This window comes from Zonotrichia albicollis, chromosome 2 (assembly GCF_047830755.1).
Source record: "Zonotrichia albicollis isolate bZonAlb1 chromosome 2, bZonAlb1.hap1, whole genome shotgun sequence".
Taxonomy (NCBI): domain Eukaryota; kingdom Metazoa; phylum Chordata; class Aves; order Passeriformes; family Passerellidae; genus Zonotrichia; species Zonotrichia albicollis.
The window spans coordinates 53,413,072-53,426,235 of record NC_133820.1 but is presented as its reverse complement, the minus strand read 5'-3'; the positions used below and the strand labels follow the sequence as shown (position 1 = coordinate 53,426,235).

Below are 13,164 nucleotides of genomic sequence, written 5' to 3'. Positions count from 1 at the left end.
CAATATGCCTCAGTCTACTGGGTTGGAAACACAGTATCTATTCAAAGCCCACAAAATTATATGCAATGAAGCTGCAATGGGTTTAGTGACAGTATTTCAATTGGACTGACTTTCGCAGTGTACATATAGCACAAGTGGGTGTTAGTGCGTTTCAAAATTTTAAAATTATTTGACAATCATTAATTACACCATGTAAACCAAGGCAAATGTAGCCTGACAGATCTTGTGTGAAGGCACATAGAGAAGAGCTGTATGTTTCTGAAAAAGATAAAGGCTAAGTGGGATCTTGCAAGGGAGGGGGCAGTGTGTGTGTACACATGTTTATGAGATGGGAGTAGGATCACCCCTAGCAGTCCAGCAATAATTATGCTCCCAGAAATCTCTGAGTCCCCACAAACTCGAGTCCTGAGTTTGTGGGTATAAAAGTTCTGGTAGGAAGACATCCTTCAATTTTGTCATTGTAGACCCCACTTCTTTTCCCATTCTTTTGCAGTTCAAAAATCCTTCAGTATCTTTGGCCCATGAACACCCAAGAGTGGTTTCAGCCAAGAAATTTTGAACAGCTTTTGAATGTTTTTCTGCGATCCAGTCCTACTGCTCTCATCTAGCTCACCAGCCATCTATGCCTAACTCCTCATCAAGCTCTCCTTTGAAGACAAAAGCTTCCTCTGTAATTTCTGAGTGAGTGATTAAAATGTGCACTTCAGTTTCATACATTTACCCATGCAGCATTCTGTGTGAATAAAGGGGTACAGCTATGAGAGCCAAGTCACAGAACCATAGAACAGTTTGGATTGGAAGGGACCTTAAATATCATGACATTCCAAACCCCCTGCATGGGCAGGGACACCTTGCACTAGACCAGGTTGCTCAAGGTCAGATCCTATCTGGCCTTGAACGCTTCCAGGGATAGGGCACCCATAGCCTCTCTGGACAACCTATTCCAGGACCTCTCCACCCTCGTAGTGAAGAATTTCTTTCTAATATCTAACCTGAATGTGAAACAGCAGGTTGGATTGGGGCCAGAAGAGACTGTACAAAGGAAGAATTTTAGAAATGGGGAAGGGTTTCTGGTTGGCACAACATGATTCTGCCCTCATTCACATTTAAAGAAATGCAGAAGGCAGCTGGGATTAGAACCAGTAGTTGACAATGGTTATTCCATTTATCTTATTCAGAGAAAAACAAAATTACTAAGTAGTAATGATTCCATTTTCAGGCTTTCTACAAGCAAGTCGAGAGTTCTGCACTATAGAGCAGAGAAGAATTCCAACTCCAGGCTGTATAGCATTCTTCTATTCTTTCCAAGTGATACTCACATCCACAGCAGTGACACTGCTTAGCCATTGCACTGCTGAATTGACTTGCATCTTTCCTAGTCTATTCAACTGTGGTTTTGATAGTATTCCCATGGCAGAACAGAAAGCCACAAAACTGTGGCATGTGCTGGAGTACCCTTGTTATGTTAGTACATTCCAACCAGCTTACACAACAAGATTTTGGTTAAATGCGAGCAATTAAATATCACTGTATGAATCCTTGAAAATTTCCTCGGAAGTGGAGGTTGATGTTGCCACTTTCTCTTGTTGCTGAAGAGGTTTAGATTAGTCTACAAGTTAGTAATACAACTGCACCTATATATATTCCACTATAACATTTTTGTAAGTTATGCAGTGAGGCTGAATCATGGTACTGTGCTGTTCTGCATGGCATCTTTTGCAGCTTTCATTGCCATGGCACCCAAGTGACTTGTAGTAGTGCACTGAGCAATGTGCCTGTCACTCATTAGGCAAGCTCACTCCGTCTCTCATGCTTTCCCTTCCCAGGAGCTTTCAGCTTTTGTTTTTCATCTTTGTGAGTGAAATATCTCAGTCACTAGACTTGATTGAGTGAATGATGATGGAATAGTTTGTAACTTGCTGTCGGTAATAAAACCAATTAAACCAACTCTAAACTACACTTACACTTCACATTAATTCACCAGTTCTTTTTATCTGAGAAGACAGATGTATTTTCTGTTAATATACTAAAAAAGGTGCACAAAGGAAATATTAAGCATGTCAATGCTGCAAATTTTTTTGGTCAAGGTTAGGTATTTTTTACCTCTAAAACATGAAAGTTTAATACGTGCAGGTGGATCTCTGCTCCACCATGAACCTCCATGGGCTGCCTCACCATGGTGTGCGCACCATGGACTGCAGGGAATCTCTGCTCTGGCAACTGGAGCACGTCCTGCCCCTCCTTCTGCCCCAACCCTGGGGTCTGCAGGGCTGTTTCTCTCACATGCTCTCACTCCTTTCTCTGGCTGCAAATGTTCTTGCGCAGAAATTTCCCCCCATTTTTAAATCCCTTGTCACAGAGGTGCTCCCACCATTGCTGATGGCTCAGCCTTGGCCAGCAGTGGGTCTGTCTTGGAGCTGGCTGGCACTGATGTCATCTGACATGGGAGAAGCTTCTGGCAGCTTCTCACAGAACTCATCCCTGCAGGCCCCCCACCAAAACCATGCCACACAAACCACATAAAGACTCAGGAAAAACAGCTGGTTTTTCTAGTTCAGTATTCACTCTGATTTTACATATAGATATATACACATATTTACAGGAAATAATAGAGTGAAGATCTGATAACTTTCTCCAGAACAGCAATTTCATTGTAATTCAATTTGCTATTTAAATGTCTAATAGATGACTGCATAAATATCAATAATGGTAAATTCATTAAAAAATGGCATATGTTCATCTTTGCAACAGAAATGCCAAGTCATTAGGAAAGCCAGAATAAAATATAAATGTCATTTGGTGTAGGAAAGACCTGCACAAAGCATAATGAGTAGTTAAAAGTTATACTCTCTGCTAAGAATTTCTTTTCTTCTCTCTCACAGAAGAAAAGGACCACACCTTGCTTCTTCATTCCAGCATTTTAGCATCCAAAATAATTCTCTTTAACCTCACTAGCTTTCAGATAGTTACAGAACAAGTTATCATCCCTAGCCTAAAAAAAGAAAAAAATGCAAGTCCACTCCCATATCCTGAACCATTCCAACACAAACACATCAAAAGGACACACTACCTTTAGCCAGTGTTCCCATCATATTGTAATTCTTGGAAAACCCACAGATTTCAGAACATCTGTGCTTATCTGATCTCTAGTTGAAGTATGGCCTGCTCCTATAGTGCTGCGTGTTTTCACCCTGTAACCAGGCAATGGAGACAGGGCAAGTATGTTGAAAGATGTCTTTTTATAATATAAATCAGGCTGAAAAGATTCAGAATTTCAGCTCAGCATCTTTTTTTTTTTTTTTTCTTTCAAGGGCATTGAACATTTTTTGTTCCTATAATCTATCTGTCCAATGTTTCTGGAAAATCACACAGCTGTGTCATCACTGTATCATCAATAACACCTATTGAGTGTGGCTTCAGGATTTGTGAAAGGTTTGGGATTGGTGAGAAAGTAAGAGTGCCTTGGGAAATACCAGAACTTATGAGGCTGAAATAAGAGTGAAGACCAAGGAAAGTTTGGCATCTAGGAAGGGCACCAACTGAGAGAATGAGAAATGTCACCTGGAAGCTGAGAGAGAGGAACAGGTATTATGTGGAAGATGGAAAATAATCTAGGGGCATTCAATCAGTAGGCACAAGACTGAAGAAGCAGCAGAATGAAATAAAGTGGCTCTTTTGGCTCTAGTGCAGACTGAAAAAAATAATCAAGGAATATGAATGCCTGTCAACAAAGTAGGATGGTACTCACTTTAAGAAAGAAGACAATATACCAGAGGGGAGAAGAAAAAAGAACAGAGGGAAGGAAAGGGAAAAAACAAAGGTACCTAAAAGAAAACATTTGAAACAACAGCCTAATATCAAATAGACTACTTGAAATAAAAAGTAACTGCAAAGATTTGGGAAATACACAAAAAGCGCTAAGTGCAGAGGTACTGTCTCTTCATAAAAAAGTGGAACAAATGAAATTAAATGGTTACACACAAGAACAGTGGAACACATCAAGATTCCATCACAAAGTATTCTAGAAAGCAATTTTCTTTCAATAAAAATGTGAGATATTATCAACAACATATTTCTCAAATGTAAACCCTGCACATAATTTTGTGTTGTCTGTTTTTATAGTAATATGAAAGAAGTAGCAGCATGAGAATTACAAAATACACATGGTATCATTGGTACTAAACTTCCTATTTAAAATAAAATATCCTTTAACAGAAAAAAATGGTTTGCAAAGAAGGGAAGATTTCCAAAACTCATTAGAGTGTAATTTTGAGAGCCATAGCTAGGACAAAAGAAATTTTAGAAATTTGACTGCAGGTATTTCTGCACCTCCTCTAAAGAGCATGTAAATGTAAATGAGCAGCAGGTTCCTTCACACAGCCCCGGCTCCGGCAGTTCCAGTGGATGAGCCGATCCCAGCGGCCCAGGCAGGCACTGAAACCGCGGGCTGGCTGGGGCTGCTGGAGAGCAGGGGCAGTGCCAGCCTGCTTCGCAAACGACTCTCCTGGGGCTTGCCCGGTTGTTTCCTCAGCACATCACTAAATCAGGGGAAGGTGGGCATGCCTAGAGAGTACAGGGCTGTGTGCTACTCCATCACAAACGCAATTCAATATGTGAACATGGCCAGGAATGAAGGAGTGATTTTATTTGGATGCACTAATGTTTTAGCTATACATTTGGAACATTTAATTCTAAATATCCCCTTATGAAATAGTAAGTACTATGTTTAACGTGGAAGATACCTAAGGTCAGATGTTAATTCTTCAGTGCCATGAATTTTTCCTAGAAAAGTTTGTAATTACTTATTTGCAAACTATTATCAAACAAAGTGCTGTGAACAGAACTGAGAAACACAAGTGGACTGAGTTTTGCTTAAGTGCTATTACTACAAAATTTTGTGTTGTTTTGGGGCTTTTTTTACTATGATATTTAATATTTTGCCCCTGCTCTTAACTGACGTTATTAGAGGTGATTATAAACTAGCTCTTCTCTGAAACAGGTGAACAGCGTTTGTAAGAGGATATTTCAGAGATGAAAGAAAGAGGCAAAGAGCCTGAAAAGGAAGTAGAATTTCCAATGAAATTTTCCAGTTTATGGGGAAGACTTAAAAGTTGCAGATTTTCTGGGTGTACTTGACTAGCATTCATTTTCACTGATGCTCTTCCTCGGCCACTTACACGAGGACACAAGTGCAGCACAGGCTGTCCTACCAAGCCACTGTAAATCCAAGCAGGAGTTCTGTTCCCAGCCGCGGGGAGCCACCGCCAGCCGCGCCGCCGCTCCTGCCGAGCTCCCACGGGAGCGTTCGGCGGGGTTCCTTGCCGACCACCGCGGGCCGTGCCCGGCACAAGCGGCGGGAGGCTGGCTCGGTCCGGCGGTGGGACATGGCCCCTGCCCGGGGCAGCGCTGCGAGCCCCCCAGCGCAGCCGGGCCGGTGCCGCGGGCCGCAGCGAGCGGCGGCGCCGGCGGGGGAGGCGCGCAGGGGGCACCGGAGCCCCAGGGGAGGCGAGCGGAGCCCGCTGCCCTCCCACCTCCCGCCCCTTCCCTCCGGCCGGGGACAGCCGCGCCGCCTGACGCGCCGCAAACTTTGCTGCCCCCGCTCCGAGCTGCGCCTCGCCCGCGGCGCGGCGGGCGGCGGCTCCGGCTGCCGGGAGCCCCTCGCTGCCGGGGCGCGGAGCGAGCGGGGCCGCGGCGCTGCCGGCGAGAGCCCAGCGCGGCCCCGAGCGCCGGTGCCTCCGCGGCGCTGCCGGCGTGCCCCGAGGGAGCCGCCGCGCAGCTCGGCCGCGGGACAGCATGAGCCAGGCGCAGCCCTACGCCCCGCGCAAGGGCAGCTCCCCGGCGCCCGGGGCCCGGCGGAACGACAGCCAGGACTACCTGCTGCTGGACGCGGAGCTGTGCGAGGAGAGCGCCCTGCCGCCCTACGCCTTCTACCCCGTGTGAGTCCCGCCGGCCGCGCCGGGGTCGCTCCGTCCCTGCGCGGGACAGGGGCGGCGGGCGGGGGTCGGCGCTGGTGGGCAGCCGTGTGGGGACCTGGCAGCTTCCCGCGCCTCCCCGGGGCAGCAGCTGTGCTTGCCAAGGCGGAGGAGCAGCGTTGGCACCGCCGTGCCCGCGCTGGCAGGTCTCCTCTGAGCACGGCGTGGTGCCTTCCCGCTGGCAGGGAGGCGAAGGGTGGCTTGGGCTCAGCTGTGGAGAGCAGGGCAAGAGACGTGCACATAGAACTGATGGTGTCTGATGGGCTTAATGTAATTAGAGAAATGTTAACTCCTGTGATCGGTTGCTCCCGCCGAGAGAGCACACATTGAAGATGTGGGCATAAAACCATCCTCCTTTCATTATTGCAAAATAATTACAAAAAACCCCATCCTCGTATCATTATCTTTAAGGCCGCGTAGCCTTGTGTAATTTCATTATGTGAGTTTTGGCAGGTAGTTATCATTTAAAGCAGAGTGTAAGAACATATGCAATAAAAGCTGAATTATGTAAACATAAATTACAAAGGTTCCAGGAACCACAACTTAACATCCACGTCTATTGGCGTTCAGTGTTGGCAGTGTCCCTTTGGTTATGTGCTGTCAGCATGACTACTGTAATTACCACTTTTTAATGCTTCTGAGGAGAAGCTACCCAACAGGGGGAAAATGGGTATTAAGCAATGCAAGATGAGTCCTAAAATCTCAGATGATTGCCAGAAGATGTGTACTTTCTTTTTTACAAATTATATTTTATTGCTTAAATGGTAAATTACAGTTATCAGGCTCTCCTAATATTTGCTGTTTTATCTGTGAGCCACCTACCAGCCACTTGACAGCTACCTGGATATAGGAAAGGAATAAGAACAGTGAAACTGGGAGCACTTACAGTGCTTGAATATTTATCAACTCAGCTAAGAAAAACCAGAGTTTTCAAAATTTACTGCTGTATTGCTGTTCTTGAGTGTCTTTGTGGATCACTAATTCAGTATGCTCATGGAGCTGTGTGTAACAGCATATATTACTGCACATTGGACTTAAGCCCTGCATATATGAATGCATAGTGCATTCTAGTGCATATATCTAATGAATCCTTTCAGAAAAAAAGCTTTGTGATGTTTAGTTCAGATCGGTTCTCACTAGTGGACTAAAGCTTTGAACTAATATGGCAGTTCTGAAGTTCTTTTGCCATCTACTCACTCAGAGTGGTTATGCAAATGTGAGAGGACAGAGCTTGCGTTAAGTGTTTCAAATCATCGCTTTGAACAAAGTCTGCAAGTCTGTGGGGTGCTGATAATTTCCCTTCAAGAATGAAGTGAAAGAAGTGCCTGTGCCTGCAGCTCCTGGTCCAGCACTCTCTCAGTGTGGAGACTGTCTCTCATCACCTCACAGTGGCCGTAGGGACAGCCTGCATCCTAGTCTAGTTGCTTTGTAGAACCAGGGTAGCACTAACCACGGGAAGTTATCAAGAGCTTGGTTTTCACATCCACGTTAGGCATGGAGAAAAGTTGTTCTTTGGGGTTTCTCTGGATGTGGAAAAGAATCACTTCGCAGAGATCCATAGGCAATGCCTACATGTGGCCGCTGCCAGGACTTTCTTGGCTGGCAGGAATGAATGCAGTGAGTGAACAGGCTCCTCTAGGCTACAGTGATTACCAAGCAGTTTTTTAATTTTTCTGCCTAACTTCCAGCTATATCACATTTCAGGTACATTTTGTAGATATGCTTTTTCAACCAAAAGTCATTGGTTTTGCTAGAGGCCTTCATATGGCCAAGAATTTAATAAATAATAAGCTGGGCCATGTGTAGCATATGATCCGTATACTCTATCGCCTACATGCAGTAAGAATACTTTTCTCTACTTTTGTTTTTTTAATCCTCAAATTACTGGTATTTCCTGATGCTGTTATGGAAAAAAGCTGTTTTACCTCCTTTTAAACATTACTGAGGGGGTAACATACTTACTGGCATAACATGGCATGTGACTATTGCTTGAAAAGTAGCTTGATACTAAGGAATAGTTTTTCTCACGTGGTGATTTGGTGCTAATGCTGATGTTACTGAGGACATTGTTTGTAGCACATGCTTTTCATGTGTTGTTTTGTGACTGCTGTTAAGTGCTGTATTTTCTGGATGATAATAATAACACAAAACATTTACAGAGATGTATTTCCTGTATTTTAGCTCCTCTTTCTGGAGAACAGCTTTACTGTATCCAAGGTATCTTTACTGCAAAAAAGATCTCAAGAAGGTACCTTGAGTTTATCAGCTGTGCCAAGTAGGGTCACACAGTCTTTTGGCAGTGGATGGAAGGCTTTTACCTTTACATGTGTCATGATGCAAACCAAAATTTGAATGGAATTTTGTGCTGAAAAATCCTGCCATTCTTTTGAATTCAGAACCTTAAGTGGGAAAGCTAAAAACTAGGCAATCTGTAGAATTTGTAAATAAATTATGTCCAAAAGATGACTTACTTACTTACTTGCTTCCTCCAAAAGTCTTACTTTTTAAGACTTAAGACTTCTAAGATGTGTTAGAAATTATATGTAAGTAAACATTTTCTTTCTAGTAGTGCTATTCCATCTAGTCATTGAGTCCTGCCCCTTATGTGTCAACAAATACACTGCAATACACATGTCAAAAGATCGGCTCCTGGAATGCAACGATGTGTATATGTTGAGATTTGTCCCTCCTGTGCAAGTATTTCATTGGCAAAAAGGCCAGTTTTGAGGTTTAAAACAGGATGGAAAGTGCATTTTAATGTCTAACCCCAAGTCTGGGTGCTGATGTGCAGTAGGATTTGGAAGTGATAGCACTTGTATGTAAAGTTCCCTGCTGGAAAAATGTTAGTGAAGGACAGATTGTCAGTGTACTAAGCTGGTGAGAAGACACTAATTCAGTCAGACATCTGGTTATAATGCTTATTTATACTTCACAATATTTTGCATTGTGAAAAAGAGATGTTTTCTTATAGATGTGAGGAGGGATAATTGTGTATTAAAATGTCAGTTGTAAAGTAAATGAGGCACACAAGTTATCAGATGAAAACACGGGAAAAGGGGTTCTGATGTGCATAACTGCCTGGAGACATAGACTGTTCCTCAACTTTTGTGGTTTTCCAGCTAAGTCTTTCTTGAAATTACCAATCCTAGTACATACTTAAAAAACTATTCTTTGTTAAATAACATGTTTAATGATTTCTTTCCTGCCTGCAATGTAATGGTTTCTGCCATTGACATAATGTAATTTTTATCTCTAGTCTCAACTGTCTTGCTTGAAATGACCTGTAAAATTATTTTCCAGACTCTTCATTAGACATAATCTCTTCAGGGAGTTCTGTACAATGTGGCAGCTGTGTTTCAGTTTGTCAGCCTCTTTGATGAGATGCTTTGTCTTCTGAAAATATGTTGCAATAGTCTCCTTGAAATCAAAAAGGTAGAAGAGTTGGTATGGAGGGGGGTTCAGTTCCTTTTATAGCCTAGTGTATGGAACAAATGCACAAATCATCATGTGATTTACGTTTGATGGATCTAATTCATACTGGGCACTGGAAAAAAAATCTCAATCTCTCATATTCTGGGTGACTAAATGTAATCTCTTAGGTCTCAAGTAAAAGGACAACAACATTGTTATCAAGCCCCCCAGCTTTTAGTTCATTCTGTGTATCCTGCAAATAAGTAGAAGAGAATGCTTCACTTTCCACATCACACATATCCCTATTTATTCCATATTAAGTAGACTTTTTCCCCCACATGTGTTCATTTTTGGTGCAGGCTTGTGGGATTTCTTGGGTTTAGCTGTTAGGCACTCTTGTGTTCACTGTGTACACTCAGTAATTTAACTGGGAGCTTCTTTGGCCAGCTACAGTACCCATTTTCCTATGCTATGATTATGAATAATAATTTTTCTTGAGCCACTGTGATATATCTGTAAGTTTATTTATACCCTAACTCTCATTTAGTCACCAAACAAATGAAAGTTGCCTCCCTGGGGGACATAATTTTATAAAACTGTAAGATTTCCATAAAAATATAAGTAATTTGTTAAATTTATTTAACATTAAATTTAAGGTAATGAGGAAGGTGGAGTAATGATTCAGAAATGTGTGGGATATGTATGGCATACTTTTTAATGTAAATGTTAATAACCAGCATGCTGTTTGTCAAACATTGTCCCAGCAGCATTTCCCACCACAGAAGCTGAAGGTTATAATAACTGGCTACTTGAAGAATTTTGCCAGCATTGGTATCCCCAAATAAATATGATTTGGCATGGTGGGTCTGCATCATCAGGCTGTGTTAGACTTTGCAGCTCTGCAAACATGAGCAAAAGAAGAGTTTGGTGGTTAAACCGTGTCCATCAAATTCTTTTGCTTTCATACCTCAGGCTGTTGTGCGGTGTGAGGCAATGCCTTAGCAGAAGGCTTTAAACTGGAAGTGCACACAGTGAGTTTTATATACAGGTTTGTGCACTTACAAACCTTACTGTGGGTGTAGCCGTTGCTACACAGAGTCCACTCAACAGGAGGCTTAAAGGATTTGCGTTGATAAGCAGTGTTTAAATCTAAGTTTTGATAATTTAATGTGGACAAAAAGCTTAATGGTAATTAAATGACAGGCAGTGTTCTCTGGAATGGATTAACATTTTTGTCTTGAAGTAGAAAGTTTATTATTTGTTTAGCACTGACATACACAATCAAGTATATTATTTTTAGTGAAATAAAATGTGTGGAATATAATGTGAAGATGACTGACTAAGGTCTGGGTCTGGGCTTACCTTCCATATCCATTTCTGTCCAATAACATTTTTTCTACTAATAGTGCATTTGTCAGCGCAGCTGTATTGTAACCCCTAGTCTGATATGTTTGAATACATTTTTGTCAAAATTGGAAAAAATAGCCAAAAGGCAAGCTTTGGCATTAAGAATAAAATGTGAGATTTACTACAAGAACTCCGAATAAGTGAAATAATGGCATATCAAGTATTGTCATTTTTAGGTGCTTTCTCAAAGCTGTGTGGGAAGTAGATAGCTTGTTTTCTGAAGAGTAGTTCCTTTTTGTTAAAAAAAATTACTCATATGAATAAAATATCAATATTGTCGTTGTCAGCTCAGATGATGCCAGCTCAGAAGAGCATGTCTGGAGTTCAGTTTGGTCTTAGAACTTGATTAAACACTGCGTTTGATGTCAGTATTTACCTTAGTGAAGAGAACAGAGAAGTGAGGATATTTACAAAATATTTAGCATCTATGAGGCCTTTCAAGGAAGTAGAAAGAAGGATCATAAACCAAAGGATCATGGTTGATCTGTAGAAAACAATGCGGACCACAAGGCCTGGTGCTGCTCCAGCACTAACAATTTTGCAGACTATCCAGTCTGGAGAATTTCCATAAAGCTTTGTGCTGTGTTACAAAACCTAGAAGGATTTGGTATGGGGGAGATCTTAAAGATTGTCATCTAATCCCAACATCCCTGCTATGGGCAGGGATGGCACCCATTAGATCAGCTTGCTCAGAGCTCCATCCAACCTGGCCTTGGACACTTCCAGGTATGGAACATTCCCAGCTTCTCTGGGGAACCTGTGCCAGTTGTCTCAGAACCCTCTGAGTAAAGAATTTCTTCCTCACAGCTAATCAACTATCTCCTTTTTTAGTTTAAATTAAAGTCTTTCCCTCTTGTCTTTAGTTACATGCTTTTCTTCCTTAAGAGAACTTAAAATTACTTTCAATTTTCAAGTATTATAAAAAATGTCTTAATGAAAGAAACACACACTAGAAATTTCTAGTTTATTATCTTCATTTGCTAAGGTTGTTGTTTTGTCTGTGAGTTTAAGTTATGTTTCTTGGGGTTTTTTTCCATCTGGATTTATTAATTTATAGTTAATTGCAGTGAAACCACAATGATCAAAGTATATTACATGCAAAAAGCTTTTGAAATGGTAATTGAAAGGTTATAGAGCTTTATTTGGGGATATATGGGAGAGGAGTTTTGGAAAGTTACATGTGTGCTATACCAGTGGGGTTTATTCAAAGAGAAATCCTGTGCTCTGAGAACTCTCAAGCTTCTCTTAGCCCTGAAGGATAATTCTGAATGCTGGGGGATCTGCCTGTGCCATGTCCACTGCTTGTCTTTTGCTTTCCTCTGTCCTGCAGGAGCACACAGAGTAGGGTGGTTGCTCACAGGGTTCTTTCAGGCTCTGCAAAGGATCATCCTGCTCCACTGGAGACTGGGTTATCTAGTTATCCTGAATAAATCTGTGGTAGGCTGTGGGAAGGCAGCAGGAACTCTTCCTCTCTGTAGATTTTATATTCCTCTCCCTTTAAGAACAAGTTTCCTTTTAATTACTCAGGACAGTTTTTCAAGACTGCTGCTATTATTGTGAGTCTTAGAGTGAATCTTGTGCGTCTCAAGTGAGTTTTGCAATAGTACTTCTCCCCGTACAAGAGAAAAATTTGTTTTCTCTCTTCTAAGTGTGGAAATATGAGTTAAAAATTGCAACAACCCTTGATAAAAATACAATTGAAGTGCAGTAACACTTAAAAACCTTAACTGATATGACTTCATTTTCAAGTAGTAAGCACGGGATGAAGCTTTTCAAGGATACTGGGTATTTTGTGTGGCTTCTCATCATGAGATGTTCTCACTTCAGGATCAAAAGCTCTGGAAAACTTGGGCTGTAATCCATATTACTGTCCAAGTCCCTTGGATGTCAGTGGGGCTGGGAGACTGTAACAAGCTCTTGCTTCCCAGGGAAGTCTAAGGAGTTGCAACAACATGGCAGATATGTTGGAGCAAAATTAGCAGTATCTTGAACTGACATCTAAGCAACAAATAAAACCACCAAAATTAGGAGGGGAGAGGGACTTAAGTTTCTGAAGATAGAGTTTAGATTATTTGAAACATTTTGCAGAGCACTTCTAACAAAAAAGTCAGCAATATCAGTGTCTCCAGGTCTGCAGAATGAATGCTGAATATGGTAAAAAGCTGAAGAAGTTAATGTTTCCTACTTTTCTTCAGGAAAGAATTTCAGAGGTTTAAGTTAGACAGCTATTTAATCATTTAGCAACATCTGATGTGAGCACATTTGTAGGTAAACAGCAAATGATGTGACAGTGAAATTTCAGAACTTCTTTGTATGATAAAATAATAATGATCTTACCTAACAAGTTGATATATAAAATATACACTGGGATTTC

General features: G+C 41.8%; 1 protein-coding gene across 1 annotated transcript in view; it reads left to right on the top strand.

Moving 5' to 3' along the window:
• The first annotated feature begins 5,652 nt into the window (after positions 1–5,652).
• TRPC6 (transient receptor potential cation channel subfamily C member 6) overlaps positions 5,653–13,164 on the top strand; it is a 79,450-nt gene continuing 71,938 nt past the window's right edge. The window contains exon 1 of the mRNA XM_005482594.4: positions 5,653–5,936. Within this exon, the coding sequence (XP_005482651.2) occupies positions 5,794–5,936 (143 nt within the window). The 5' untranslated portion in view covers positions 5,653–5,793. The remainder of the gene's footprint in view (positions 5,937–13,164) is intronic.